The following is a 26,795-nucleotide window of genomic DNA, read 5'->3' as shown; positions in this document are numbered from 1 at the left end:
AAAACGAGACAAAAGAAATACAATGAAAAGCCAAACTGTGATCTAGTGCTGCTTTATATCCTAATATTAAACCTGACATTTTACTGAAAAAGAAATAAGTTACCGTTACAGGAAAATGTCATACCGTCATATGTGGAAAAAAAAAACAAACAAACAAAAAAACATTTTTATAAAAGTTACATACTGCAGCTTTGAAGTGTCTCTCCTTAAGGAGGAGCAGTCAGGCTCAGACAGTCATGAGCAGAAATCAGGTCTCTACACACTCATGTAAAGCTCAGGCACTTGCAAACAACTATCAAAGTTTTCCCAAGGGTTTGACTTTTAGTACCCCAGCAGCCCAATACCATGATGGTTTCAGTAAATTAAGCCAACTAGTGCTGTTCTTCAGTCTACTAAGACCATTAGTGTTGAATTAAAAGCAAGAGGAGACCTTTTACTCCATGGAGACATTTCACCTCCTCTCAATGGCTTCTTTAAAGGCTGATGACAAGTTAAGATGCAAAACTCTTGGCCATTAATCAGAATGCATCCAATCACTCCACAGACCAATCTATAAACACTGAATAAAAACTGAAGCAGCAGAGTTTGCAAACCACGTTCTTTTAGCTGTCAAACCTTTGGCTGTGCATTTCTTGAAAATCCAGCAGAATGTTGAGGGAGCATGTTCCCCAGAGCATTCTGTGCAGGTCAACTACTACTAGCACACAATCAGGTGTGAAACAAACATAGAATTAGAGAAGAGGACGTCCTCCTCAGGAAGTACCTACCTTACCGGTGATGTCATTCACAGCCACATGAACAAAAATGGAAGCTTCCTCCATACCTTCCAGGTAAACGTGGCGATAACCTGCACACAGATCCCAGCATCATTAATTCTGAGGAAATACAAGAAATACAGGGTGGCGTTGAAGTCAACCTTACTGCCTTGTATCAGCAGATTTGTTTAAAAAAATAATGTGGTTCAGGGCTCCAGTGTGAAATGCAGGCATTGCAGGGAGCTAGTGAGGTCCAGACCAAAACAAATAGTGGCTACCTCATTTCTAACCATCAACACACACTGAACCAGAAGTTCTGAAGAGCTCCAAGACAGAACAGATCACTAGACTTCAGCCAAGTGTTCTTTCTTCAGTAGCAGTTATGCTATTGAATACAAAAAGAGCATAGCGGTGTCCAAACACCAGCAATGTTTCAAATTTTAGGAGTATTCAGGCAATTATTTCATGGACCATGCTCTACAGCAGCTCAGTTGAGGTCCGCTTCATGAGTCATGTGGTTCTGGAGTTCCGGCTTGGTTTTTGAAAGCCCACATGGGCAAAATGTCACTGGCTTGATTTAGGACTCATGTCAGAATGAATAGAGGCAGAACAGAGAGGCTGGGTTGTGCAGGTTTACATGTATTTTTTTGCACTGTCTACAATTTTCACCCGGTTTATTTGCCCCAGTTTTACATCGTCATGACGTCAATGAGCTATTCGGCAAAAACAGTATCATGCAGTACAAATTTCTACAATTCGTTTTAGATGGAAACTTAGTTTGATTTTGTTGTCCTTATGTGTAAAACATCAGTTCTTTTGCCAAATTATTCTTATTGAGATGTTACTTTTTGAAAATACAATCAAGTACGAATAAAGTTCTTCTGTAATTACTACATGATCATAACACACAAGTATAAGCTAGTTTTAGGGCTAACCTAATCCAAAATTGATTGACATTCTTATAAAGAGAAAGAGCTGTACAGTTTTTCTCTTTGCAGACAACAGGTTTGCTTATATCTACAAAAGAGCATTTTCTTTAATGAAAATGATCCTTTTCAGAGTACAGCTCTAACAGGATCCAGTGTAATCTGCTTTGATTTTTTTTATTATATCAAATTATTGCTCTTTCTTAAATATAAAGTTGGTAATTAACAGAGCTACTGTTTAAAATCATTTTCTGGGACTGGAAGTTTTAATACTGATCTCTTTAGAGAAATAATAATCCAACCATCACAACAGAAATAAAAAAAAGAAAACACTATTTTCAGACAACTATTAATTTGTATTTCCATTAAAAATAGAAATAGATAATAGATCAAAGAGAAACAGTTGGAACCTGGCTTTTAGAGATAGATCATGCTTCAGCTAAAGGTCATCGTTTCTGATTCCTACCTGGCATCATGCTGTGAAATGCAATGGTTCGCTGTCCGATGAAGTCTTGGCCGATGGGGTCATGATCCCACACAAGGAAACGCACAAGGGCCAGCTCCGGCATGTGAACCGTGAAGACCAGAGTCTCCTCCCACATCGGATTGAACCCTGGAAGAGCCAAAAGTGAGGCCACGGACCAGGTGAAGGTGGATGTGGAGGGGGGCAAAGGAAGAGATGGAGGCAAGAGGAGTAGGACACAAAGAAAGGTGTGAAAAATAAATGGAGATTATGCAGGAAAAGAGAAAGAAGGGTGCAGGAGACGAACAGAAAGTGAGCTCTGTGCTCATTCATTATTCAGGATCTTGTGCTTCTCAGTCAGAGACAGCAGACTGAGAGGTGCTGCCGCTGCACATTAAGCTGTGGTATTCAGTTCTACATCAGGAGCCAAACATGCAGTTCCAACACTGAGGGGGGGAGAGCCTGATTCAGCAGCAGCACCACAACCATAGGTGGGTCAAAGCAGAGCTCCTCTGTCCCCATACACACCGTCACACCAAACGGGATATTTATGCACTAACACAAGCATTAACTGGAGCACACAGAGTGACAGCATGCCATAATGATCAGGTGCGTGGTTACTTATCAGTTAGCAAACAACTCACCGTTGTCATCCACCACTCTGGTCTGCTCTTTGCAGCAGTCCACTGGGAGGCCAATGATCTCCACCTCCACAAACGGATCGATAATCTGACAGAATGATGTCACACAGCATTAAGGAGAGAATAGAAAAACAACAAAACTCCTCAATAGACCAGACAAACCAATGATATTATTAACACAGTTGCTAAGGAGACAGAATGTGCACGGGATGGACAGGTTTGACGTGCGACATCTCGAGGAAAATTACTTTATCAATATCCTCTGGACAACATATCTCTCTCTCTTTATTAGATATACAGTATATATATATATATATATATATATATATATATATATATATATATATATAAGATAGCTAGCCAGGTGTAAGGGTATATTAGTAGTCATTTGGGAGTAACCTCAACTCAAGTCTCAAGTCACAGAAAGCAAGGAAGATGTCTGCATGTCACAGAAGCAGTGGTGCGCCACTTAAACTTTTGCCTGACAGAAAAGTCCTGTGGTAAAAAAATATTACATTAACCTATCAGAATATACAAGTTTAAAAAGTTGTGCCATGACAAAACTTAAAATCCTGTGAGTCACGTATTTAATACCAGCCTACATTTATTGAAATGAATTCAAGATATTTTTAGGCCTTAACTTTAGATACATTAATTTAGGACTTTTTAAGGATGCGAGCGCACCCTGTGGTTTATACACAGTCTTAGCAAAAATAAAGTACAACAGTATAACAGCAGTTCTCCACTGCAGCAATGACACTATGGTCCTCACTACAATGCTTCCTCTGTTTGCTTTCAGCCGCTGCAGGTGACTCTAGAGCAGCAGCGGAATCTAGAGGATGAATACAAAGTGCTACAAAGATGAGTGTGTTATCTGACTGATTTGTGTCAATATACACGAATCCCAGCAAACTCTGTGATTTTGCTGTGAGTTGTGCATAATGTTGCCCTTTGGAGGCGACAGGGAGAAACAACCTCTACAGAGCAGTAGGAGGGGTGTGTGTCTTGTAAACAAAGAAATCAGGCCCACCTCTCCTCTGTCTCCCAGCATTGAATCTTTGGGTTTGGGCAGCTGTTGTCCACTGATTATCTTTAACACCAGCTGTTTCTTCATGCGGCCTGGCAGGGGGTCCTCCAGGTTCGGGTTAAAGGCACCTGAAGCGGGTGGGAAAGATTTGTTCTAAAGCTCACACAAAACAGTACTGATGAACCCACTGTGAAGAAGTGGAAAGGTGACGGAGCACATGCAGGTCGAGAGTAAACTGCCTGAAGGAACATTTCCTGAACAGACCTACACACATGCAGGCGGGTTTGAGGATGTAGCCACAGTTGCCATTGCTGTAGAATTTAGCTCTGTTGAGCTGAAGGACCCGCCCCTCAGACTGGTAGTTGAGAGCAACTGAAATCAAAATGATGTAGAGTAAAATAAGATCTTAGATATTACACTGAGGAGAAGAATAACTAGATCATGTGTTCAAGGCTGTGGGAGCAGCAGAAAGCAGATGTGAAAGTGTGGTGCTGTAGGCTTACCAAGCTGGCAGCCGGTGCTCCAGAGAGGCTGGGGGTTGAAATTAGAGGAGTCCACCCGGTAGGAGGACGGGTAGATTCGGGACAGCTGGCGCTGGTTGAACAGGATGAAGGACGCAGCTTTCTGTTGCATCAGCTGATGGGCTTTGGTCTCGCTCAGAGACGACACCTGCCAGCTGCAGTTAGCTGCCACACAAAACAAACATCTGATTCGCAGAGAACAGTGCAACTCACACGGGTTATGTAGTTTAGAGGTATGATTTGTAATCCACTTCTTTACGCTGACAGTTTTGAACAGTCAGCGTCTTTCCTACAATAAGAGTCTAAGGTTTCAGTTTGGTGAATCAGAAAGAGATTGAGCTGCTAGTGTGATGATTGCTTAGTGAAGACACTGTCTACTCACAACTAACTGACTATACCCCAGCTAAAAAAAGCACAATAAATAAATCCAATTAATGCAATTAAATCGTGTGCGTAGCCTGCATCGGCTGGATGATTTTACACTCACCTTGGGTCTCAATATCATATAGACCCACAGAGCAGGTGTACTTCACCAGATCAGACAGGGCTCTAGAGAGCTTCATGGTCTTCTTCTTTCTGTGGGGTCAATGAAAGGGTTAAAATGTTTGAAATCTATACAGTAATTACATTAAAAAGAAGAGGAGTTGATCAAAGTGCAACCTACACATTAACCAGAAAAGGTAGTTTCAGCGTGTGCAGCTGTGACTTGCTGACTCAGCATGATCACATTTCCCTCAGAGACCACGGGAGTTAAAACAGGTAATGTAAGAACGGCCCTTGCTAGTCACCGTCAGTGCGCACAGTGTAGTGGAGGTGTGTGTTTCTGGGACACATACTTGTTGTGGTGGGGTGGGGCTCGAGAAGCACTGCTTGTGCTCTCCTGGTCCGTGTCTGTATCTTCGTAGCTCGAGGTCTTCTTCAACTTTGACGACTTTTTCTGTGAAAACACTGAGCAGGTCACCTGACAGGCAGCATGGGAAACAGCAACTCATTGAATTGTGTCCACACAAGTTCCATTTGCATTTTAAACTTAAAACGCCAAGAGTTTGCAGGGAACTTATTTGTGTGAACGTTGACACAAACTACTTCCTTTGTTGTCATTTCTAGACTGACTGAGGCGTTCGGAGGGTGAAACATCAGGGCCAACCTTGCGCTTAGAGAAGCTTCCGATGAAGGAGCGGCTGGAGCGCTTGGTACTGCTGGGGTTGGTCTCATCAGCTGTGTCTGTCCCCTCGTCACTTTTACCCTTTAGCCGGAGAAGAAAGACATTTTCTGAGAAGCACTTCAAACAGGAATGGAGAAGTCCTGAAGGAACCAAAAGAGTTCTACCTGTTCACATAGTCCAGGACTCTGTTCAGATCCTGGTTTCACAGACAGCATTACACAAATATCATGTAATATTTACCATCAACAGTTTTTAAATAGTCACTCTCAATGACATGTCATGTAGTCATGCAACACTTGAAAGGAGGAAGTGGTGCGGTATTAGCCACATAGTTGTGACGGTGTGAGGTCAAAGATGGCGGTCATTTTTCCTCATCGGTCGTTTACTGATCTCCCTTTATTGGGTAAGAACTCAAAATGCTTTAAACCTTTGGCTCAGACTTATTTTGTCTCAAATCTAAAAACATTAGGAGACATTTCTCATTACAGAGCTTATTTTAGAGCTTACATTAAGAACTTATGGCAAAAGTTTGGATAACCTAAATCTAAATACTGGTTACATTCAAAAAGTACAAAAAAACACAATATAAAAGTGTATAGAAGTCTTTTGCAAAAATTAAATCGTATCCATATACTTTCGAAAGATAATTCGCCCAAAACAGGAGAACAGTGTTGGTTTGCAGTGATTAGGAAGTGGGAGAGCCTCACAGCAAAACTCGCTGCTCTCTCAGTTGGTGAAGAGCAATTGGTGCTTCACATGTTGTCACCATAAAAACCTCCAACAACAGATAAAAGTCGCTAGATTTGTCGCTTTCTTAAAATATGTCACTACAGGGGTACCAAGCAAGGGTACAAAGTTGGCAACAGTGTTTTACAGGGAGAAGGCCTTAGTTACATGTTAAGGTTTCAAAACAATGTGGGAAGACTCAATATTTTACTTTAGTCTCCCAATATTTTCTACACCTGTTATAAACGTCTTCTAAAACAACCTTCTGTTTCTTTAATGTGTTTTAGTTGAGGGAAAAAAAACAGATCATTGTCATGAGTAAATGCTTAAACCAGTTGACTGTCACCATTCACCTTTGTTCTCCATAACAACAACAAGATGTCAGACATTGCGCCCTCAACAGGATGATCCTGACTGAGTTAGTTGGGTAAATAACAAGCTTGTTCTTTATATTCTGTGTTTACCTTGATGTCACTCTTATCAAGGGTCTTCCCACTTGGTGGGAGGCCAGCGATGGTGAAGCTGTCTGGATCCTCCCGGTCTCGGATCTTGGACTCTTTCATCAGGTTGTCCAGTTTTTTCTTAGCCATGTTTTCCACCTGCTTCCTGTTAGCTGATGTCTGCGGGACAGAGCAGCAACTGAAGGTTAGACGGTGAACGGCACCGTATGAAAATTATTCGCAATTTAGCATAACGCTCAGATTCAGTCTGTAAATGTTTCCTCTTGAACAGAGTACAGTACATTCCCACTGCTGGGTCAAACAGATGTTGCTGCAGCTCTGGCAGAGTTCTACAGAGGAGTTTGACAGATTGTCAGCCTCCAACAGTTCAAATGAAAGGCTGTCTTCACAGACACTGCTGTAGTTTGAGTAGAACGTACATGCACAGTTCAGCCACAAGATGGCAGATGTGATCAATAACTCACAAAAGTCAGATCCACATGAAATTAAGTCGGAGGAATTATTTTTACTTTGAATAAATATTTCACTGCAGTGATAACGGGATCATTTCATTGAAACGTTTGAAAGAATTGTTAGCTGAATGCTGCATTTTCTTCTTCCTATAATAAACACAATGAATCCTGGGGGAAAAAAAATTCTTCATCCATTAACTGAAAACATAACAGCAGATCCTCAGAGGATTATCTGTTCTGATGCGTTTAAAAATCGTAAACTGTATTAAATCGGCCTACTTTTTTCTTTTTACTTTTCACATTGAAGTGCTAAACTTCTGTGTCTGTCCAGAACCCTAAACATAACACTTCTGTAATGTCGCTGAAAAAAGATTTAAATCATTTAAATAAGTGTCGTTTGGGTCGGCTTCATGTGTCTAAATGGTTCCTTCTGAGGAGAGCTGAGGCAACATTTTGACGCCCAACAGCTTGAAGCTAAACAGGCAGGATGAGAGCGGATGGAGCATGACTGAGATGACTAAAGATGAAGTCTTTGATACAATACCTTCCACTTTAAGGAGTTAGCACATGTTCAGGAAAAGAAGAGAGGACAAAGAAGAAGAGAGGAGAGCAGGAAATAAGACCAAACAGGCACATAAAGGAGGACCAAAGCCAACCAAGAAAACACTATCAGCAAAGCTTGATACTAAGGTGAACACACGGCAAAATTAAGGTTTCGTCTACTGAGCACAGGGACACGTGGACTGCCGGAAACAGACGAGAACACGGAGGCTACGTACATCTCCGTTCATCAGCTTGCAGTCGTCCTCCATCTCATCAGCGCTGTCCTCATCCGACACGTCTCCCTCCTCTGCGTCCTCGTCGATATTAGGAGGCAGCTTCTTGCCCTGCAACGGAAGTGGAAAATATATTTCAATAAACAGATGCAACCGTCTCAGGAGCATTTTGAGACATTAAGTTAGAAGAGGGCACTGTTCGCGCAAGTCCAACACTGAGTTACTGTAGAGCACTGACTTCACTTTACACAGAGAGGAAGCCAAAGAGGAGCTGAAAAGGGTTACAGTCATAGTGAAAAGTAAGCCGACCCTGCGTTAAGTCTAGGGCAAAGATGAAGCCAACATGGAAAAAGCTTGTAGAACTAGACAGCAGCACTAATATCAAGTAGTTGTTTACTGTCTGATTGTATTATTCTGGACTTTCGGACCACTCTTCTGACAACATTGCTTCCATGGCCCGGTTTTGTCTGTCTCTAAAGTGCCAAAAAGATTGCAGGTTGCCTCGGATTTGAGTTGAAAATCTCTGGTGCAAAGGAATCCATGAACCAGCCCTAACCTAACCGCTCCACCACCATGGCTGTAGTTTGAAGTCTTTATTCTTTTAGGTTTAGTTTAATTTTAACCTAATTTTTATGCTGGGATTTAAAGTCACTCAAGAGAACATCAGTTGTAAGGCTGTGAGCAGCAGCTGTGGTCAACTGTCAGCTTCATCAATGGAGAACCTGGAGGTTGTGGTTCTAATGGACTCAAATAGATCCAGATATGTTATTTTGTCTTAAAGAAATTCAGTGCAGGCACAAACATATAGATCAGGGGTGTCAAACTCCAGTCCTCGAGGGCCACAGTCCTGCAACTTTTAGATGTGCCTCTGCTGCACCACAACTGAACAGAATAATTAGGTCATTAAGCCATTTCATTCCAGCGTTTTGTACCTGTGGCACATCTAAAAACTGCAGGACTGCGGCCCTCGAGGCCTGGAGTTTGAGACCCCTGATATAGACTGAGATTAAGACTCAGATCAGCTGATTATTTCGGTATACATATAACCATAATCATGAAATCCTGAGAAGACAAGGATGTTTGATTTTTCTCACAGTTTTTACATTTTAGCTGCAGTGAAAACGGTTTAGTGAAGCATGCTGTCCTGCTCAATGGCTGCTCTGACTTTGGATACTGGAACTCGAGCTTTGATTCTTTGTCTCTTCACTCTTCATCCGTATTCTATGATCTTGATTTCCAGAAATAAGGGATGTGGTGCAATGAGCAGCAGCCCAGTCCATTTTCTCCTCAGCCCTGCAGACGTCGTCTCTGGCTGAGAATAGCAACATGTGCAACTCATAGACTCTCCTCTAAGCTCTCGAATTGGCTTTTCTTCACAAGCTCACAATTACAATTATCCCTGTTGCTTGTGCATCTTTTTCTTCTGCTTAAATTCTTTCCACTGAATGTTCCTTTAATATATTTGCATACAGCACTCTGAAATACCCAGCTTCTTCAACAATGACACTGTGTAGCTAAACCTCATCGTTTCAGTGACTGTCACAACACATGTGTAAATAAATATTTACACACATATGTGTAAATAAGTATCCTTTAGACAAATTAAAGGTTTTAATAATACTTATATTTCCCAAGATGCACCTGTGTTTTCTCAACATGACACAAATGAACAGATGAGATGAGTTACAGTTTGGTTCAACTGCACACAAGCCCTCGAGGAGGAAATGTCCTTCCTACAGCGAGGCAGGTTTCCTCACACCGTTTTCACACACTCCTCTCCACACTCCAGTCCACTATTCTGCCTTTGATTTTACAGTGTGAAGATCAACCTGCAGATAAAACGGAGGGCTGTCATAACAGCCCGGGGACCGAGTCTCCGAACTGTGAAGAATGTCGGCGATGGAGGTCGTCTAAACTCTGTAGCATCTAAAACTCAGCCTACTCCATAAGACAACAAGATTCAGACTTCACCTTCACCAGGATCTTGCCCCTGAGAGATTCTGGAGAGGGTAGTCTCCCAGACTCCTCTGCCTTGACGCTGGACACATCTAGTTTGTCCCCGAGGATTTCCACCAGGTACTGGGCCATCTTCTTTTGCTGAAGAACGCTGCAGTGGTTCTCGATGGACAGGATCACCGGGTAGCTGAGGAATGACAATGACAGGCTGGATGGGTGACAGTTCAGGATGTAACAGTCAGCTAATGCTACCATGTGTAGCATAGTGCTATTATGTAGAGGATGTTGGAAGAGCCAGGAAAAACCAGCTTGATTCATGTCGACCACTCTAAACTCCTTTTTGTTTCTTATTTGACCTACTTGTCTAAAGGATTTAAACTGGAGGAGGAGTTATTGTTATAATACTAGTATAATAATAGTAAAATACAGTCGTTTCTTGAGGAAACAGGAGACTTCACAGGTATGATGTAGTTTCCAGTAAATTTTGGTAAAGTTGGTCAAATTCTAATTTCCATCGCAATGAGTTATCAAGTCTAAAATCAGTGCTACCAGAATATTAGAAATATTGCTATTAACTATAATTTCAGTAACAGATAATTGCATTTATTCTGACAATCTGCTTTTTATTTAGCCACTTATGCCTTTTTATACAATAATGGCAATAAATTAACAAATGCATTTAAATAAATTATCAACTTGCTTTTTAAATATAATAAACCTTTTACTGTCTATGATACTAAAACCAAGAAGGTTATAGACAAAGATGATTTTTTTTTAATCTTAAATAGACATTTTTTATATTCTGTATACAGTTTTGGCTTCAGTTCTCTGGTTGTTCTTGCAAATGGCTTTTTTTGAGTCTGTATATTCCAATTAATCAGTAATTAATAATCCAATTAATCATCACTGTAGGATGATGAGTTTTATTAGTCACCTTACCTTTGCGGAAGTCATTAATTCTTGTTACAGATCAATGCTGAAGTATTTGTCATGTAAAGGTGAAAGTTTAAAAAGAAAGGATCCTCACAGAGTTCGGCTCCTTTAAAATGAACATGAACGGCTTCATGCTGGCGAACTGAGGTCAGATTTTAAACATGTAGTATCCAAACCTGAACTCCCTCATACTACTGTGTTCGCTGTGTGGAGGACTCCGCCGTGGATATGGAACGCCAGTGTGTTTTTGCATTTCAAACCCTGTCTATATGCAGCATTACCCCATCGTTATGTGTTGAGTATTTCCAGTTATGAGACACATAAATAAACGTCGACAGGATAAACTGGAATGGGCAGCATAATCACGTTTCACTGTAACCAACACACTTTATTAGTGCTGGATGGTGGTGCAGCTGCCTTGCAGCAAGAAGGACCTGTGCTTGTGTGGGTTTTCACCAGGATACTCTTCCTCCCACAATCCCAAAACAAGACAGTCAGGTTATCGCCATCTCTAAATTGCCATTAGCTTCGAGTGTGTGCATAGTTGTGTTGTCCTGTGTCTCTGTGTTGCCCTGCAAAGGGTTGTCGACATGTCAAGCGAATCATTGGAGAAAGTCTCCCCACCTTCCACGATGATAGTGAGAAATAGTCAGTGGATCGACACATTTTAACCATCATCTCCAGACGGTGTCACACCATCACTGTAGCGTCAGGTCAGTGTTTTGTAGGCGCAACCGATTTAGAAGTGAGCACTTTGTTGGATTGTGGCTCCTTAAATGTGTTTATTGCTTAGATTTAAATGTTGCTTCCAGAACCATTTGCTGGGGCATCTGGAGAATTACAGTGCCCAGGTGTTTTTAATGATCATGATAATCCATATAAACTCTCAGCATTTGCATATTCCTTTCTGCTCTGACTCCAGTTGCAGTTGGCCTGTTGAGAATCATGTGTTGTACACAACCGCACGCAACCGCTATTGCAACATTTCATTGTATTGCTATTGCTACAATTCATAACAAATGTCTTCAGGCATGTTACAAAACAAATGGTTAACTCATTCCACCCATACTGTATCACATAATAACGTTTAAATGCACATGTGGCTTTAAAAGCTCAAGATGGGCTTTCAAACAGCATTTGAAAGTCACTAAAAATGTTCATTCCATCATTTCCTCATTTCTCAGGTCTTCATTTCCTAAAATGAAGACTCTCTCATTGGATTCATGTTTGCTTGTGTCAGAGTGTTGATGGTGAATTTACACAAACGTGATACAGTTGGCATAATATTGTTTTCGGCCAGCCGGATTTATTTATGGGAACTGTCAGGAGTGAAGTGAGATGCCCAAAGTGAAAGTCTTCAACACTGGATCACAACGCCACAGTGGAAAATTAAAATGTACAAAATACGTAAAGTTTTGTAGTAATTTTATCATCATTAGAAGTTTAGGTCAACAAACTTGCAATTGTTCTTTTCCAGACTTTTATTCAACATCAGGGAAACTAGAATGAAGACTGTTGTGTATTATTTGGAATTTAAAGATGCACTATTGTTGAAAGATTAATATTAGAAATAGGTGAACACCTGCTTAAGTTTAATTTCTCAGTCATTGCAGCAACAGAAACTTTTTTTGGGAGAAGGAAAGTGTAACAACAAAATATCGAGATGTTAGAGAAATAGATTTGTTTCTAAATTATTCTACTTTCAAACCAAAATAGTTATTCTAACCTAAAACAAGGACATTAATGGAAAAATAGAGTTTGGTGGTCCATATTACAATGTTTCATAAACCTAAATAAGTTGGTTAAGCTCCTAAAAATGGATGACTCAAAGTTTGCTATATGGTCAAAAGGTGGACAAATCAAACACTTAATTACCATAAATGACAGTTTATTTTTAACTTAACTTGTACAATAGTCATGTTATAAAGGGCAACATGGCATCAAAACCTACTCACTGTGCAACTACAGTGAGGCAGTGATTTTTCTGACCACATCCTTTTCTATTCCACTAAAGGAGATTATTTGTAGTTCCAAAGGCACCAGCAACAATTTAATGCATGTGAGAAATTGTTTTTATAAATACATTATAAGCCAAGTATGCACTAAAAAACGATGAAAATGATTGAGCTAACGTAGTGGAAATCTAATTCAAACTGAAAATAAAGACACAGCATAAATGTTTAGATTGCAAATTTAAATTGATTATGAAGCAATGAAGAAATTAACTCGATTGCCTTGATTGAATAAAATCTACCGGGAAAAAAACGCAAGTGAAGGGGAGAAAGCCCACACAGTGCCGTCAGCGAGAATTTATTCTGGGAGAATTGCATAGGAAGGCAATGGTCAGGTTAATGTCTGGATAAACAGCATTTCAAAAGATGAGGCACAGCAAATTATGAGTCTCAGACACAACACTGAGTATAGTGAACAATTCTGATGTTACATCCACTGGTATATTTCCATCCCTGTCAGATGGAGGCTTTTTAGTCCAATCCTGTCTTGAATAGGCCTGTCTTTATTTAGCACCCCGGAAAATCCAATTCCTCTTTGAAGTGGTACCAGCCATTCACTCTGGGCCACTTTAGCCAATTATCTGCGGAATATGGAGTCCACAATCATCCTTTTCAAAAGCATATAGTACAAGGTGAAGATGCACACAAAGGCAGTGCTTCGGTATCCTTTTCTTGAAGAAACAGGATCTAAAGATAGAGTTTTAAAAATTGAGTCTGCGTGCATATCAATGGAATAATTACCTTTTGATGCAGAGTCAATAAAAGGAAGCAAGGTGTCTGTGTGAAAGCTTTCATTCATCTGTGCACCGAAAGGTGGAGAATTTCAGGGAGTTACATGAGCATGTTCAGTATGGCTACAGTCTAAAACACAAGCAGGGAAAACAATGAGTTACAGCGAAATAATAACTACAATTTTTTCCATCATAACCTAACAAAATGTTTTTTTAAAGAATGGATAGGAAAAAATATAAGAATTAGGCATTAGGATGTCATCAAGGTACAATTCAGATTTGAATTTTTTGAAAGGTTGAGGACAGTCTTTAATTCTGCTGGAGTAGAATTGCGTCGTTGCGTCTTTACTTTGATGAATACTTCATCATACAAGCCAGAGAGGGGAAAAGACCTAAAGCAGGTTTAGGTCATGTTTAAGTAAAGCTTTGTACACAGCAGGTCTTGATGCTCAATTCAGATTTTTTGCTAAAATACGATTTTTTGTTCAGACAACTCATTAAGCCCGACCGCAATCAGACTTCTACGTGAAGGGTTTACGACCCGAAAGCGACCCACATGCGCAGACGAAGAATGTGCGCATGCATCACACAGCAAAGATCCGTTTCCCGCAGTAATGGACGGAGTCGTATATGGATCAATTATAACGTTTATTTAGAGCGGCTGGTATTATCACAAGATCATAAGGAAATGCAGGAAGCTAATATGCAGAAAGCACAGGTAACAGCGACAACCTTTACTGGAACATTGACTGCAGCTTCTGTAAAGAGGCCTGCTGAGATGTGTAGTCAGAACCAGGAGTGGTGGGACTGGGTAGTGATGTGCTTCACTGACTCAGACTTCTTTCATGAGTTCATAATCATAATTTTCAACCACTCTTTATGGCCTAACGTCCCTCCTCTGCCTTCTGCTGGTAAAGAATTATTACACGTCTCACATCAATGAGATTAAATGCAACTTAACCCTAACAATCCGATATGTATCTGAATTAGTTCCATATATGAAAGAGGCACAATTCGGACTTTGGGGGGATGAAAAGACTGGAAATGGGCCATTGTGACTGCCATAGAGAAGTCAGATATACGTTGCTTTTGGGCAAAAAAAGAGGATTTGGATGACATTTGTCTGCTGTGTGAACAAAGCCTAAATTTATCAGAAATACACCTACATGCTAATTTAAAGGTTGCTACACAACTGTCATGTTTGCATTAGACAGTTATTGGCATACAAGTACATTTGACCTTCCCAGATAAGAGCAATGTGCAAAGTGTACTGGACAAGAGTAACAACCTGTTGGATACTTTGTTCTGCTGGATACGCTCAGAACGTCGCATTTGGCACAAGATTACACGTTTCACATGTTGTTGACTTCAGAACAAAACTTTCTTTAGGATAAAACTACAGAAAATGGTCTTAGTAAACAGCAGTCTGAAATGTCTGTGTGAACCAACAGAAAACCTTTGAAAATGGACCCGTCTCTCAGTATTTAACTCCGTACTGAAGTCAGTTTAGTGCTAGAGGGTACAGAGCTGTCCTGGAAAAGCACTGTACTCATTCAACTGTGTTCCAGTCCCAGGTCAAAAACAAGTGAGACTTATTTATTGTTGCCTCAGGTCAACTACTAGTACTAACATCTGTGAATAGTTATGCATTTCTCTGTATTCTATGTATTCAAACACTAAAAAGATCTATTCATAAATTTGTTGTGCTGTCTTTTGTGACAGTTTTGCTTTTCAAGTACCTGTCATTTTTACTATTGGTTTGGCAGGTGGACTTTGAGATTAGAGCTGGGGGTAGAAATATGGACTCGGTGTGAAGTTCCAACTGATTTTTTCCCCCAACTTGAAACAAGAATATTTCTATTTTTGAGTAAAAATGGAGTGAAGCATGATTGGTAATGTTGTGGCTTCACATGGGACAATATCAGTATGTAACTAAGCATCATCCGCAAAGAATGTGTAACACACGAGTAAAAAACCCCCCCAAAAAACACATTAGTACTTCAATAAAAGCATTAAAAATTAATGAAAGCAGATTTACATATACATATTTTTAAGTGGCTTTTAAAAAACCAAAATATAACAAACAAATAGAAGAGATTTCCAGAGTCTGGGGGGCACAATCTCCTTTTGTTTTCATCTTAGTATTTGAAACCATAAATAAGAGCTGCACCACTTATATCTAGGGGATGAATAACTATTAAATGACTGGTTTTATTCTGAGAAGTGTGGGATGTGGCATGGTTCCTGATGCCCAGAAGCAAAGTGAACATGTAAGTACTACGAGAGTCTTTCTCATGAAAATAGATGGCATGAGGAGATAAAGCCTGATTGCCTTTGTTGTTAACAAAATGAAGGTTAATATGATTTGTGAAAGGAGGAACAAGCCATGTAAAAACGTTTTTCATTTTTACTATTCTAGTACATTTTTACTAAATAGTTGAAATGACAAAGCACCCAACAAGATCAGACTGCTTAAAACCGAGTCTAAAAGTTTTAAGTGGAGCAGTATTTATTCATAATCCTTGCAGTGCAGCATGGCCACAGAAAGCAGCTCTACGGCTAATCCGTTCAGAAAAAGCAGGACTAAAATATAAAGGTGAGCTCACTGTAGCTATAAACAGAGATCATGGCCCCGGGGAGTTGGCAGTCGCTCATGGAGGATTTTGGTCCTTGTAAAAGTGAATGATTGAATTGTTCTCTAAGAACTGATATATTCACAAACAAATAACTGTAATTAGCTCTTACATGGGAACACAAAATTGAACTGATGTGCTCGATGTCGAAAAAACAAATATTTTATACTGATGGGCTTTTTTCTGCAGCAACTTCTCCACCTTCATAATATGTAAAATCAACCAGAATTGAATTTGAAACGATAAACACAGCTAGTGTCCAGCTAGATGAATATTAACAGTTTTTTGCTATGACACATGCAATATAATAGGTGAAGACAGTAAAGTGGGACAGACACCATAACTAACTCGTACCTTCACGATTTGATGCCTGTGTTCTCCGTCTGATGCTACATACAGTATAAGTCAATAGTTCAGGAAGCTTACAGACAGAATCCTAAAAATCAGGATACAGATTTTTAATATCTGCTGAGAATACATGAAATCATTGGAAACAGATGTATTAGAGCCTAAAATGTGCAGGACCAAAGTCGAGGACTGCTGACCGAAAACCAATCTGAATATTTCCCTGGATGGCTGAAAGGTTATCATTCTTAACAAAAGCTACCAGATAACAAAAACTAGAATTAAGGAAATATTTTTGTTAACTGAAATAAATTTTAAAAAAGAGACTTTGCACAAAAGGGTAAACTAACAAGCTGTAATGAGCATTCCCAAAACAAAAAAAATACTGAATTTATATAAAAAATGCGTTTAGTTTTTGTGTCTCATGAGTATGAAGTCTGGTGTCTTGCGGTTTTGCTTGTTCTACTACGTTATTCCAGCAGATGGCAGGTATGTAAGTAAAGTCATCTTTCTTGGTGCTGGTCTGACAACAGAATGTTAGGAAAAGTCGGGAGAAGGCACCAGAATCCTATGTGGCATTACGGTGAATATAACTGTGGAGAAAAGCAGGAGTCTTATAGTGGAGCCAGATCAAATTTGTGGAAAATTAAAACTTTCATTACAAAAAAGAAAAAAGAAACCAACTGAAACAGTGTTGAAAAGATGTTTGCTAATTACTTTAGAATGACATATTCACTCATTGCATTGTTACATTTGTTGCCTTTGTTTTGTCTATCTTGTGTCCAGCATTTGACACTTATCTGTATTAATTTATCCATGTTACTCATTATATCAAGAATCCATTTGCATTTAGTAATTACATTACTTTTGATTATCAGTATTATCTTGTTATTGTACAAGATGTTCCTTTGAACAGAGTGCTCGGAAAATTAGGTTCATTTCCTGATAATGAGGCGAGGAATGTCTGAGATGATGAACAATCGTTTCTAGGAGTCTATAGAAGGGCTGCAAAAACACTCACCTTACATGTTTGGACATACACAGTTCATTTAAGCAAGATCATTTCCTTTGTTAGAAATGCGCTGACATGCACATTTTGTGTATCTCTGTTCTTATTGTTGGCAAGTAAGAGGCCCAAATGCTTGTAATTTCTGACTTGACTGTTCTTTATAACAAACTGGACGTTTCTAACACTATTAGAAACTAAAACTAAGGATTTTCAAAGAGCAAAAAGCTCCCAAACTGCAAAACAAAACTGTGGTCGGCTGTTCTAACCTTCTATAAAAAGTTCATCTCATGTTTTGATCAGAGGAAATCATTTGTGAAACATTTGAGTAGAAATCCCTCAGTTCTCTTTAAGCACTGAAATGTTAACTGACAGCACAGTCGCCTCCCGATAAACGTGATTATCAGTGGCAGACAGTCACGCTTCACGGTTTGTTAGTTATCATTACCAGAACATGAGGAAATGACACGGTGAGCTGCTGAAGTGCTCAAACTGCCTCAAAGTGGATTTACGGGCCAGACGATGAAACGAGAGGAGACTAGAGAGTTTCAACGTACTCTGTCTTGATGAAGGCGTACTTGTTGATCGTCTCGATGACGTCTTTGAAGAGGATCTTGGAGGTCAGGGTGTAACCATGGTGTACGATGGGCTCTCCATCCTGGCCGTCCCAGCAATCGACTGCGGGAAAATGACAGCACAGATACACTGAGCAGAAGAGCTTATCGTAGAATAAGAGCAATTTATGCAAATAATACCATTATTTGCATAAATAAGACTGTTTTCTTCCTAAGCTGACTAAACGTGAGTGAAAGAAGGCGTCTGATTGTGACAAGTCTGGAAAAGGAGGAAAACAACAAGAAGAGAAAAAGGATCGAAGCGTCTGAGAACCATTGGCTGATTTTAGTTTTGGTGAAGTCAAGACATCAGAACCCAAAACATTTTAAACTTCAAGTACTCCGTTAACCACAGAGTTGTTTATTTGCTCATGCAAACCTGGCTGATATCAGGCCGGGCAGCAGGGGCGGCCATTGGGGGGCATTGCCTGCCCACAGAGTCAGCTTTTAGAGCTTTTAGGCCTGGGAGGTAACAAAACGTAAGGCTTTCATGTAACGTTTTGTTAGTCAGAAAAAAAATATTGAAATTTTGTTTATTACCGATTTACTCTGAGGATTTAGTTTCTTCTCGTTCAAGTTCTCAATTTAGCATTTTCCACCAATCTGAACAACGATTACAGAGCAATCTCTTCGCTGGAGACAGAGACGCCTAATGATTTCCATTTGGATTACATATTAAACATTTATATGAGATAAAATGTCACTTTGCACAGACACTCCATTAGTTCCAATCAGACTGTTTCACATAAAACGAGTCAATATGGCCTCCATCAGTGCATCAATACACATTTAGAGCATCACACTGCAATGTTTAGAAGCATAAAGGCTGCTTTGCTTCCCCATCACAAAACATTTCTTAATCTGAAAGATAAGCTATAAATGGTTTTATGCTCAAAGTTTCTGTTTTCTTCATGATTTTTAACCTGGATAAAATACGATTGGTTACAACAGTGCACATGCACTGCCTCCAACAGAGAAAACGTTGAAAGATGCAGAAACTATGCAATGTTTTATTAAAACCTGGAAGTAAAGAGGAGAACAATCGTCTTCCAGCAGAGGGAACTGCTAAAAACAAACCTGAAATGTATTTACAGTATATGAACAGCTTCTCTAACTTTAATCATCATACGAGTGGGACTGAGTGTTGGTTGATACAAATGTAAAGTGGGTGGGGGTTCAATTATAGATCTGACTTCAACCTGCTACAAAGACAAATTGAGCTCTAAATGCTCACTAGACACAACACTCTTTGTTCTTCTAGTCCAACGCATTTGGAAGACAACAAGGAACATTCCCACACACCACACTTCCACTGAATGAAGGCAGACTGTGGGGGGAGATACATGCTAAATACTCTGAATTTAGACTGCAGTGTTTTAGTCTCTAACAATCACAAGCACTATGGCAACATAATGTTTGCAGATTAATTATCTGCTCTACTGAAACACAGTTCTCATATTACAACAAGTCTGTAGCCATAACATTCTAGATTTTGTTGATGCAATAAAACTCGCGTCTTTATTCCAAAACAAACCTCAAAATAAGAAAAAAAGATGCAAAACATTTTAACTGGATATGTTAATTTAGAATGAAAATGTGAGTTAATTACAATCTAAAATATTGTCCCTATGTTACGTTTTCCAGCCAAATGGGCCCATAAGCAGAAACAAATCTTCTCTCCTGCTTGCTGCAGAAATAAGAAATTGTTATTATGATAGTTACCTTCCACACAGCGACAGCCTGCCTGCAGCACCCAGGCGTACATATCCACCCTGGACTGGGACATCAGCTGGTCTCCCATCAGGTAGGTGTTGTGCGATGAGGCGATGAAGTAGTTGCACAGCGGCTGGGTCATGTCCTGGTTCACGTTGTAGTGCTCTGGGTTGAAGATGTCCCCAGCTGGACTGCGCATGTAGTTTGTAAAACCTAGAAAAAAATAAAATTGTTTCAACTAAACTATTAGTAAATGTTGGAAAGTTCTACAGGCAGGTGCACAAATTACCATCATGGACTCTAAGGTCACTTCTCAATATTTCCAAGGTGAACTTTTAATAGGAACACCTTTCAGACACAGCTGTTGCAGATTCTGTCCTATGGTTTTATAGGTCATAATAAACAAAGTTTATTTATCAAAGCTGTTCCAACAATAGACCAATAACCAGTGCTATAAAAACTGAACCAATGTGAGGCTCCAAAGCCAGAGAACCACATCTCATCTCTTAAAACATCTTTTCTGTCTGGTCTGAAATTCTGCATGTGATCTCAGTGTAGCGTTGATTTCGGGCTAATATTTAAAGGCTGCACCAGCATTTAAATGATGTAAAAATGCTGACCAGCCTTTCCAATCCTATCATCTGAAGACAGCAACTGTGAATAGAGTTCAGTAAGACAATGCCCTCTACTTACTAATCTTTATTAATTTAACACAGAAGGGAAACATTATAGATAATTTTACTTACAACAAGATCTTTTTCCTATGAACTGTTTCATTAACATGAAGGAATTACTGACTTAAAACATGGTCATATATCTTGTTGAAAAATTACTTGTAGGTTAGTTTTGTCTTATTTCAAGTGGACTAAGATATCTGTGCTAAAACTAAAAAAATACCTAATACAATTTTGTGTATTAGGTACTGTATATACAGTATATATGTATATATATATGTATTTATGACTGTGCAGTTCTAAGCACAGCCAAGATATATATATATATATATATATATATATATATGAAACTATTATGAAATTATTATATATGTGAAACTTAAATTAGAACCAAAACTAAAACAAAATGACTGTATGTAAAATTCATGTATATTTACCATCAATTCCCAAAACGCCCTGCTTTTGATTTTCAGAGCACGGCTCAAACTTGTTGATGATCTCCAAGCAGTGGTCCTTGGTCACCTTTGTCATCTGCAAAATGGGGAAATGCCATCTCTAAAAGATCTAATATTCTTTTGTTTTCAAAAAAAGTTAACTGTTTTTTAAAGAGTAAATGAAGTTGTCTAAGGTGCATCCATGTGATTGTTCCATCCATCCTGACTGGTAAAAAAAAGTCAGCCTGGTGCCTGGGAGCTGCTGTTTGAAGCTGATGATCATTAAAGAGGAGTGGCCAGTCCTCTGGCAGCACAGACTCATGTGTACTTTGTCAATGTCAGGTTTATTTACATGGCACTTTTAAAAACGGGTTAAAACTGTGCCAAAGTGCTGTACAAAGACAATAACACAATAAAATAAATTGAAACTAAAACTAAAACATCACAACAGAAAAGTTGCAGCATTAGGCCTCAACTAAACACCAACGAATAAAAATAAGTTTGGAGAAGCGATTTAGACTTTCTGACCATCAATGTGGTTCCATCACACACAACAATCATTCTATGATAGAGCTCTCAGTGATCTGGTGGAAATGAGCCCATGCCCATTATTACTACAATCTGCATCAAAGGGCTGCCAACTTTAACTTTTGATGATGGCACTCAAGTAAATGTAATGTTCTTTACTGGTTTCTCAGTTGGTGACTGTGTTTTCTAGGACTTTTGGTTTTTTTATGACTTAAGGCACTTTTGAACTGCCTTTTTGCTTAAATAGACAAATAAACTTGATTGACTGGTCGATTGATTTAGCCCCTGAATGTAGTGCTGAGAGCTTTCTGAATTTAGAAAGAAAGCGACCTCTATGATAACAGGTTAGACTGCTAAAGATGCTGGTTGTTCAGAGCAACTTTTCCAAGCATATTCAGTGAAAGGAAAAGGTCCCCCAGAGGAAGCTGCACTTTTGAGAGGATGGCCAAGCAAAAGTACTTTGAAGAATTTGGTGATGGGACATTGCTTGGTCCTGGTCCACAGGGTTTTCTTAAGTCCACAGTCAACAAAGCCATCTAGCTGGATAATTTAGAGTTATCTATGCTTCCTTCTGCTGACGAACAATATGCAGATGCTGATTTCATTTTCCAGCAGGACTTGGTACCAGCCCACAGTGCTAAAGGCACCAATAGCTGTTGCATGGTGTTCCTATGCTTGATTGGCCAGCAGACTAGCCTGATATGAGCCAGATAGTCAGATTTTCTCTGATGTCCCTGAATATAAGAGGCCTTTGTGTACTCATTTACAGCCACTGTCCATCAATATTGTAAGACATTAACAAGCTTTTCATTAACACAATGAAAGCACATGTTTACCTTTTGCTCCGTCTCCAGGAAGCGAGTGATGTCATCTGTGTCCAGGTGGTCTTTGTGGTTGCTGTAGGTGAGCATAAGGAGGTACAGATCTCTGCGGGTCGACATCATCTTGTAGAAGGAGCAGAACTCCTCGAACCCCAAAGTTCCCTGTTTGTCATCCGTGTCTGCCTCCTACAGCAATCATACAGCGAAGTTGTTATCCCACCAGTTTAACATCCCAACTAATGTTTTATGTTCATCTCCATAGATCTAGAACACAGTATATGGCATGTCTGCTGGAGTGCTGCCAAAATATACAGTTGGTTTCCAATGCAATAATTTCCCCAAAAAACATCAACAGCTTTAAGTAATTTCAAAGTTAATCTAATTTGTAAATTAATTGCAGGAAAAAAACAAAACAAAACAAAAAAACCAGGAAAAACTGTAAAATACAACTCAGTACATATATAGACTTATGATCTAGTCTTGACTTATCACTGACAGATTATTTTGGTACGACTCAAAAAGGAGATATTCTCCACTTGTTCCATCTGTTCCCTGACTTGATATCAGTAGGTAGGTATTTTTGGACTATAATCATAAGCAACACATTATTCTACACTACTGTTCATGTGATCCTGCCCATAAAGTGTCCATATGCCAAACAACACTGGAGGCAGCCACACACTGGACACTGCTGACGTCTGTGCCAGCTGGAGTTTGGCCTCTGAGTAGCACTGAGTGATTTAAAAAAAGAACAACACAGCTATGTGTAATCTGACATGGCTAACTCCTGTAGACCCTGAGCAGGATTGCGGAGGAGTTTCATTAGCTTAGGGCTTTAGTTGTAGTTTACATAAAATGTGTAGATCATACAACAATTTTGAAGAATATACTCCAAAAATAATCTTCACATACTTTTCCTGGTGGTTGGAAACCTTCCAACAAAATTTATTTTAGATAGAAATGGAGAGACTGGACAACAGTACTGCTGAAATATTTGAACAGCTTGGAGCACATCGCACATAGATGCTGCTAAGTTGTGACAGTCCAATAACAAAGTGACAAGAACAGTCCAAGTAGATATTTTCCACGAGTTAACCGAGATGTTGCACTCTCACTTTGTTCTATTCTGGAATACAATCAAAAATCAGTCAGAAGTTGCACTAAAAGGAATGAAAGGCATAAAAATGTGTCCATTTGCATATATATTTGCAATTATTGTCACTCAGGACACATCATGGAGCCAGCAGGATAACAAAGCAGTGGAAGCACAGCTGGGGAACACCCACAAAGCTTCTGAGTCTTTTTGCTTCCACCATGTTTTATGCATGAACTTAAGTGCTTAGAAGGCTTGTTCTTTGAGAGCGTTGACAGAGGCAATAATTCACCACTTAGCAGAGCTGCTGTTGCCTACAAAGTTTAACTGTCCCTTGAACATCTAAGCTCTGGATGTTACTTAGTGCTGCAATACCATGTTTCAATTGGTCAGTACAACAGACCACGCCACAAGGAAAATCATCACGGGTCACCCAGGTGATGAATTTGACCAGATTTATTAAATTCTTCTTATATAACTTAAAGTAGATGCTTGAACTATTGGTATGTCTGTCAGGATGCAATGGCTCCAATATTCTTTTTTTTTGTGTTAGTCAGTAGTTGGTTCCTTAGAGTGAGCAGGAAGCGAAAGTCTCTTAGGTTTTGAGTTTTATAGAGTACACTCAATACAGACCCGCTCCTACTGGTATCAAGTGGCTCCAGTACCACAGAACTTTGTTTTCACAACATTCCTACAGTTTAAAATTCTTCAATCTCTAGATAAAGTGGCAAACTGACCAGAGTTTTCTCTACCAGTAATGAGCAGAGCAGCACCATTCTCTCACACCTATTCCTGTGCAGGGTGCTCCTGCACATGTTCCTTCCTTACAACACGTGTGTGCAGTTTGCCTTTTAAAAATTGGCATAATACTCTGCACAATATGGCCTCTTAAAAACTGCCTGCACATGTAAATTCAGCAGGGATTTTCCTAGATTGCCACTGTTTCAGCTGAAATAACCACACTACTTGCAACTGAAGCAGTATTTAAGAATACCTGAACCTGAATTAGAAATAGCCGAATAGCCGACTCTTACGCACCATGCAGCCATCAGTCAGAATCATACATTTTACCAATAATATCAATTACATTTTAGCAGTATAAAGAATTGTATTTGCTCGTGCTTTCAATAAAATGTACATACATTTTACTTCTTTGTTTTAAAGGTCCAGTGTTATGCTTCCTTGAACAAGCTAGATAGGTCTGTTGCCTACAAAACATGTTCATTATTTTTAATACACAAAATCATTCTCACGCACTTGAGATTTCACCTGATCAGTTCTGCCTGTTTTGAGCTCATTTAGGAACGCACAGTTTTAGGGCTATATGACGATTATGCAAATAAGTTGCTGCTGCTGGTCATGCAATCCTAACTTAGTGTTTACATAAGCACCTCAGACACATGAAAATGGCTCCATACAGATGAACAGTGGCACAAACATTCATCTTTGACCCTGAAGCAGAAGAAGAGGAGCATCCTGAATAACCATCAACCCACAACCACTGAAGGATTAAATGCTGTGGCTCTGAAACACATTTAAATCGTTATTAATTTAGACTCTGAGGATTCTGCTTCAATGTGCTGTGATGTGAAGTCCAGCAGCTGACATCAGCACAATAATTCAGCACACAAAACGTTTTTTCTTTCCCCGCAAATGCGACCGTTTTTAAAAAGTGCATTTGCGAGGTAAGAGGAGAAGCACTTCTCTCAACATGCAAAAAATCCAAAAATGAAATAAAATAACTCAGTGTTGGCAATGTCCGAGCGTCCGACATGTTTTCACAAACACAGCATCACTATAATTCCGACAGTAAATGCGCAGATATTGTGGATAATGTAACATGAGACACAGGACTAGCGGAGGCTATTGTTCAGCGTTAGCTTGTGCTACATGCAAATCATGTTAATGCCGAACAACAATACAAAACACACAAGACGTGCTTACATCACCATCATGTGCAGAATTGTGAAGAACAGTAGGAACACAACCTCCCTTCAGGCCAAGTACTTTGGTAAATCCTGCTGTGTGATGTTGGTAGTTTTCAAAGGACTCCTTCCTAAACTACAACTTTCTTTGGCCATTGCAAGCAAAAATAAAATGAAGCCACACAGCTCTGTTCTCTGTGACTGGGAGAAAATGGATACCTGCTCTGTACTGCAGCCGATAGCAAAACATTTTTCTTTTCCAGCAGCCATTTTGCAGCAGTAACTTAACATCTTTTTCCAATGAAGATTACAAGAGGGGCTGGGATTGGCTTGGGGTTACTAGATAGTAAAATTTTCATGTAACAATTTTGAGATTTTAGAAACATGCAAAAAGTGAATTTTGCATTATAGTGGACCTTTAATGTGGTTAACTAATGAGAACAATGAAGGGAATATAAGAGAGGAATATGTGCGGGAATTACCACCAGGATTATCATATATCTGAGCAACATTCTAATCTCAAATTAGCCTAACACTGCTCAGCTCTGCTGTAAAGCTACTTTTACAGCCATTAAATTAGATCACAAAGTAACAAGATTGATACTTTTTTAATCCTATTTTACATTTCTTGAATTGCATATCGTTGCATATTAGTTTACATTATGGCAAACCCAATCTTCAGATAGGTAAAGACTCTAATAAGGTTAAGCTAAGAAAGTAGCCTAGTGACTGCAAGTACACAAATCTGCATAGATGTCCACCTTGCTCACACACACACCCCCACACACACAGAGAAGGATTGGTGCCCAGTGCGTTTACGCCGCATTACAGAGCAGGCCATCTGTGTCCCAGGAGCAGCATATGGAGAACATGCTCAGGACACTGGTCTTAGGGGAAGCCAACTGGCTGCCTGCTCTGAGGAAGAGGGCTAAAACAACATGTTTAACAGGTCAACATGCTAATCCCTGTGCTGCGTGTCAGCCAACATCTGCAGCAGTCAGTGTCTTCACTGATCATTCACAATCTGTCTGGAAGGAAGTACTTACAGCAGTTTCAAGTCACTAAATAAGCCCCTTGACGTTAGGAGTCAGTCACTAAAGTTGACCACTACTGCAGCTTCAAAGCTGTAGTATCCTTTAAGAAATAGATAAGATATTCAAACAAAAATAAAAAAATATTTAGTAAGCCTGACTATGTTTAAGGTCCTACATTCAACCCTAAAGTTGAATGTAGGACTGTAGTCCTACGTTCCTGAGTCAGATTATCAGTACTGATAATCTGACAATATTATATGTATATGATGTTACTTTACAGCTTAAAGTAATATGAACTTTAAGCTGATATTAAACAAGTATTAAATCAGCAATTCTACCTTAAAATGTGCTTTATAAATGTGATGTATTCTATTCTTAAATATTGTGCTTCAATTGGTTTTGGGTTTAAACCAATTGATCATAATTAAAC

At 39.4% G+C, this 26,795-nt stretch overlaps 1 protein-coding gene across 1 annotated transcript in view; it reads right to left on the bottom strand.

The window, feature by feature from the left end:
- The window catches only part of plch2a (phospholipase C, eta 2a), a 159,630-nt gene that overhangs the window by 14,236 nt on the left and 118,599 nt on the right, over positions 1-26,795 (bottom strand). Inside the window, 16 exon segments of the mRNA XM_028012577.1 lie at positions 768-847; positions 2,148-2,294; positions 2,789-2,873; positions 3,816-3,940; positions 4,077-4,184; positions 4,316-4,498; positions 4,821-4,909; positions 5,170-5,270; positions 5,481-5,579; positions 6,689-6,844; positions 7,917-8,024; positions 9,885-10,056; positions 18,087-18,207; positions 19,866-20,069; positions 20,968-21,061; positions 22,329-22,499. Coding sequence (XP_027868378.1) covers positions 768-847; positions 2,148-2,294; positions 2,789-2,873; positions 3,816-3,940; positions 4,077-4,184; positions 4,316-4,498; positions 4,821-4,909; positions 5,170-5,270; positions 5,481-5,579; positions 6,689-6,844; positions 7,917-8,024; positions 9,885-10,056; positions 18,087-18,207; positions 19,866-20,069; positions 20,968-21,061; positions 22,329-22,499 — 2,043 coding nt within the window.

Source organism: Xiphophorus couchianus, chromosome 1 (assembly GCF_001444195.1).
Source record: "Xiphophorus couchianus chromosome 1, X_couchianus-1.0, whole genome shotgun sequence".
Lineage (NCBI taxonomy): Eukaryota > Metazoa > Chordata > Actinopteri > Cyprinodontiformes > Poeciliidae > Xiphophorus > Xiphophorus couchianus.
This window is presented reverse-complemented; position numbering and strand designations above follow the sequence as displayed.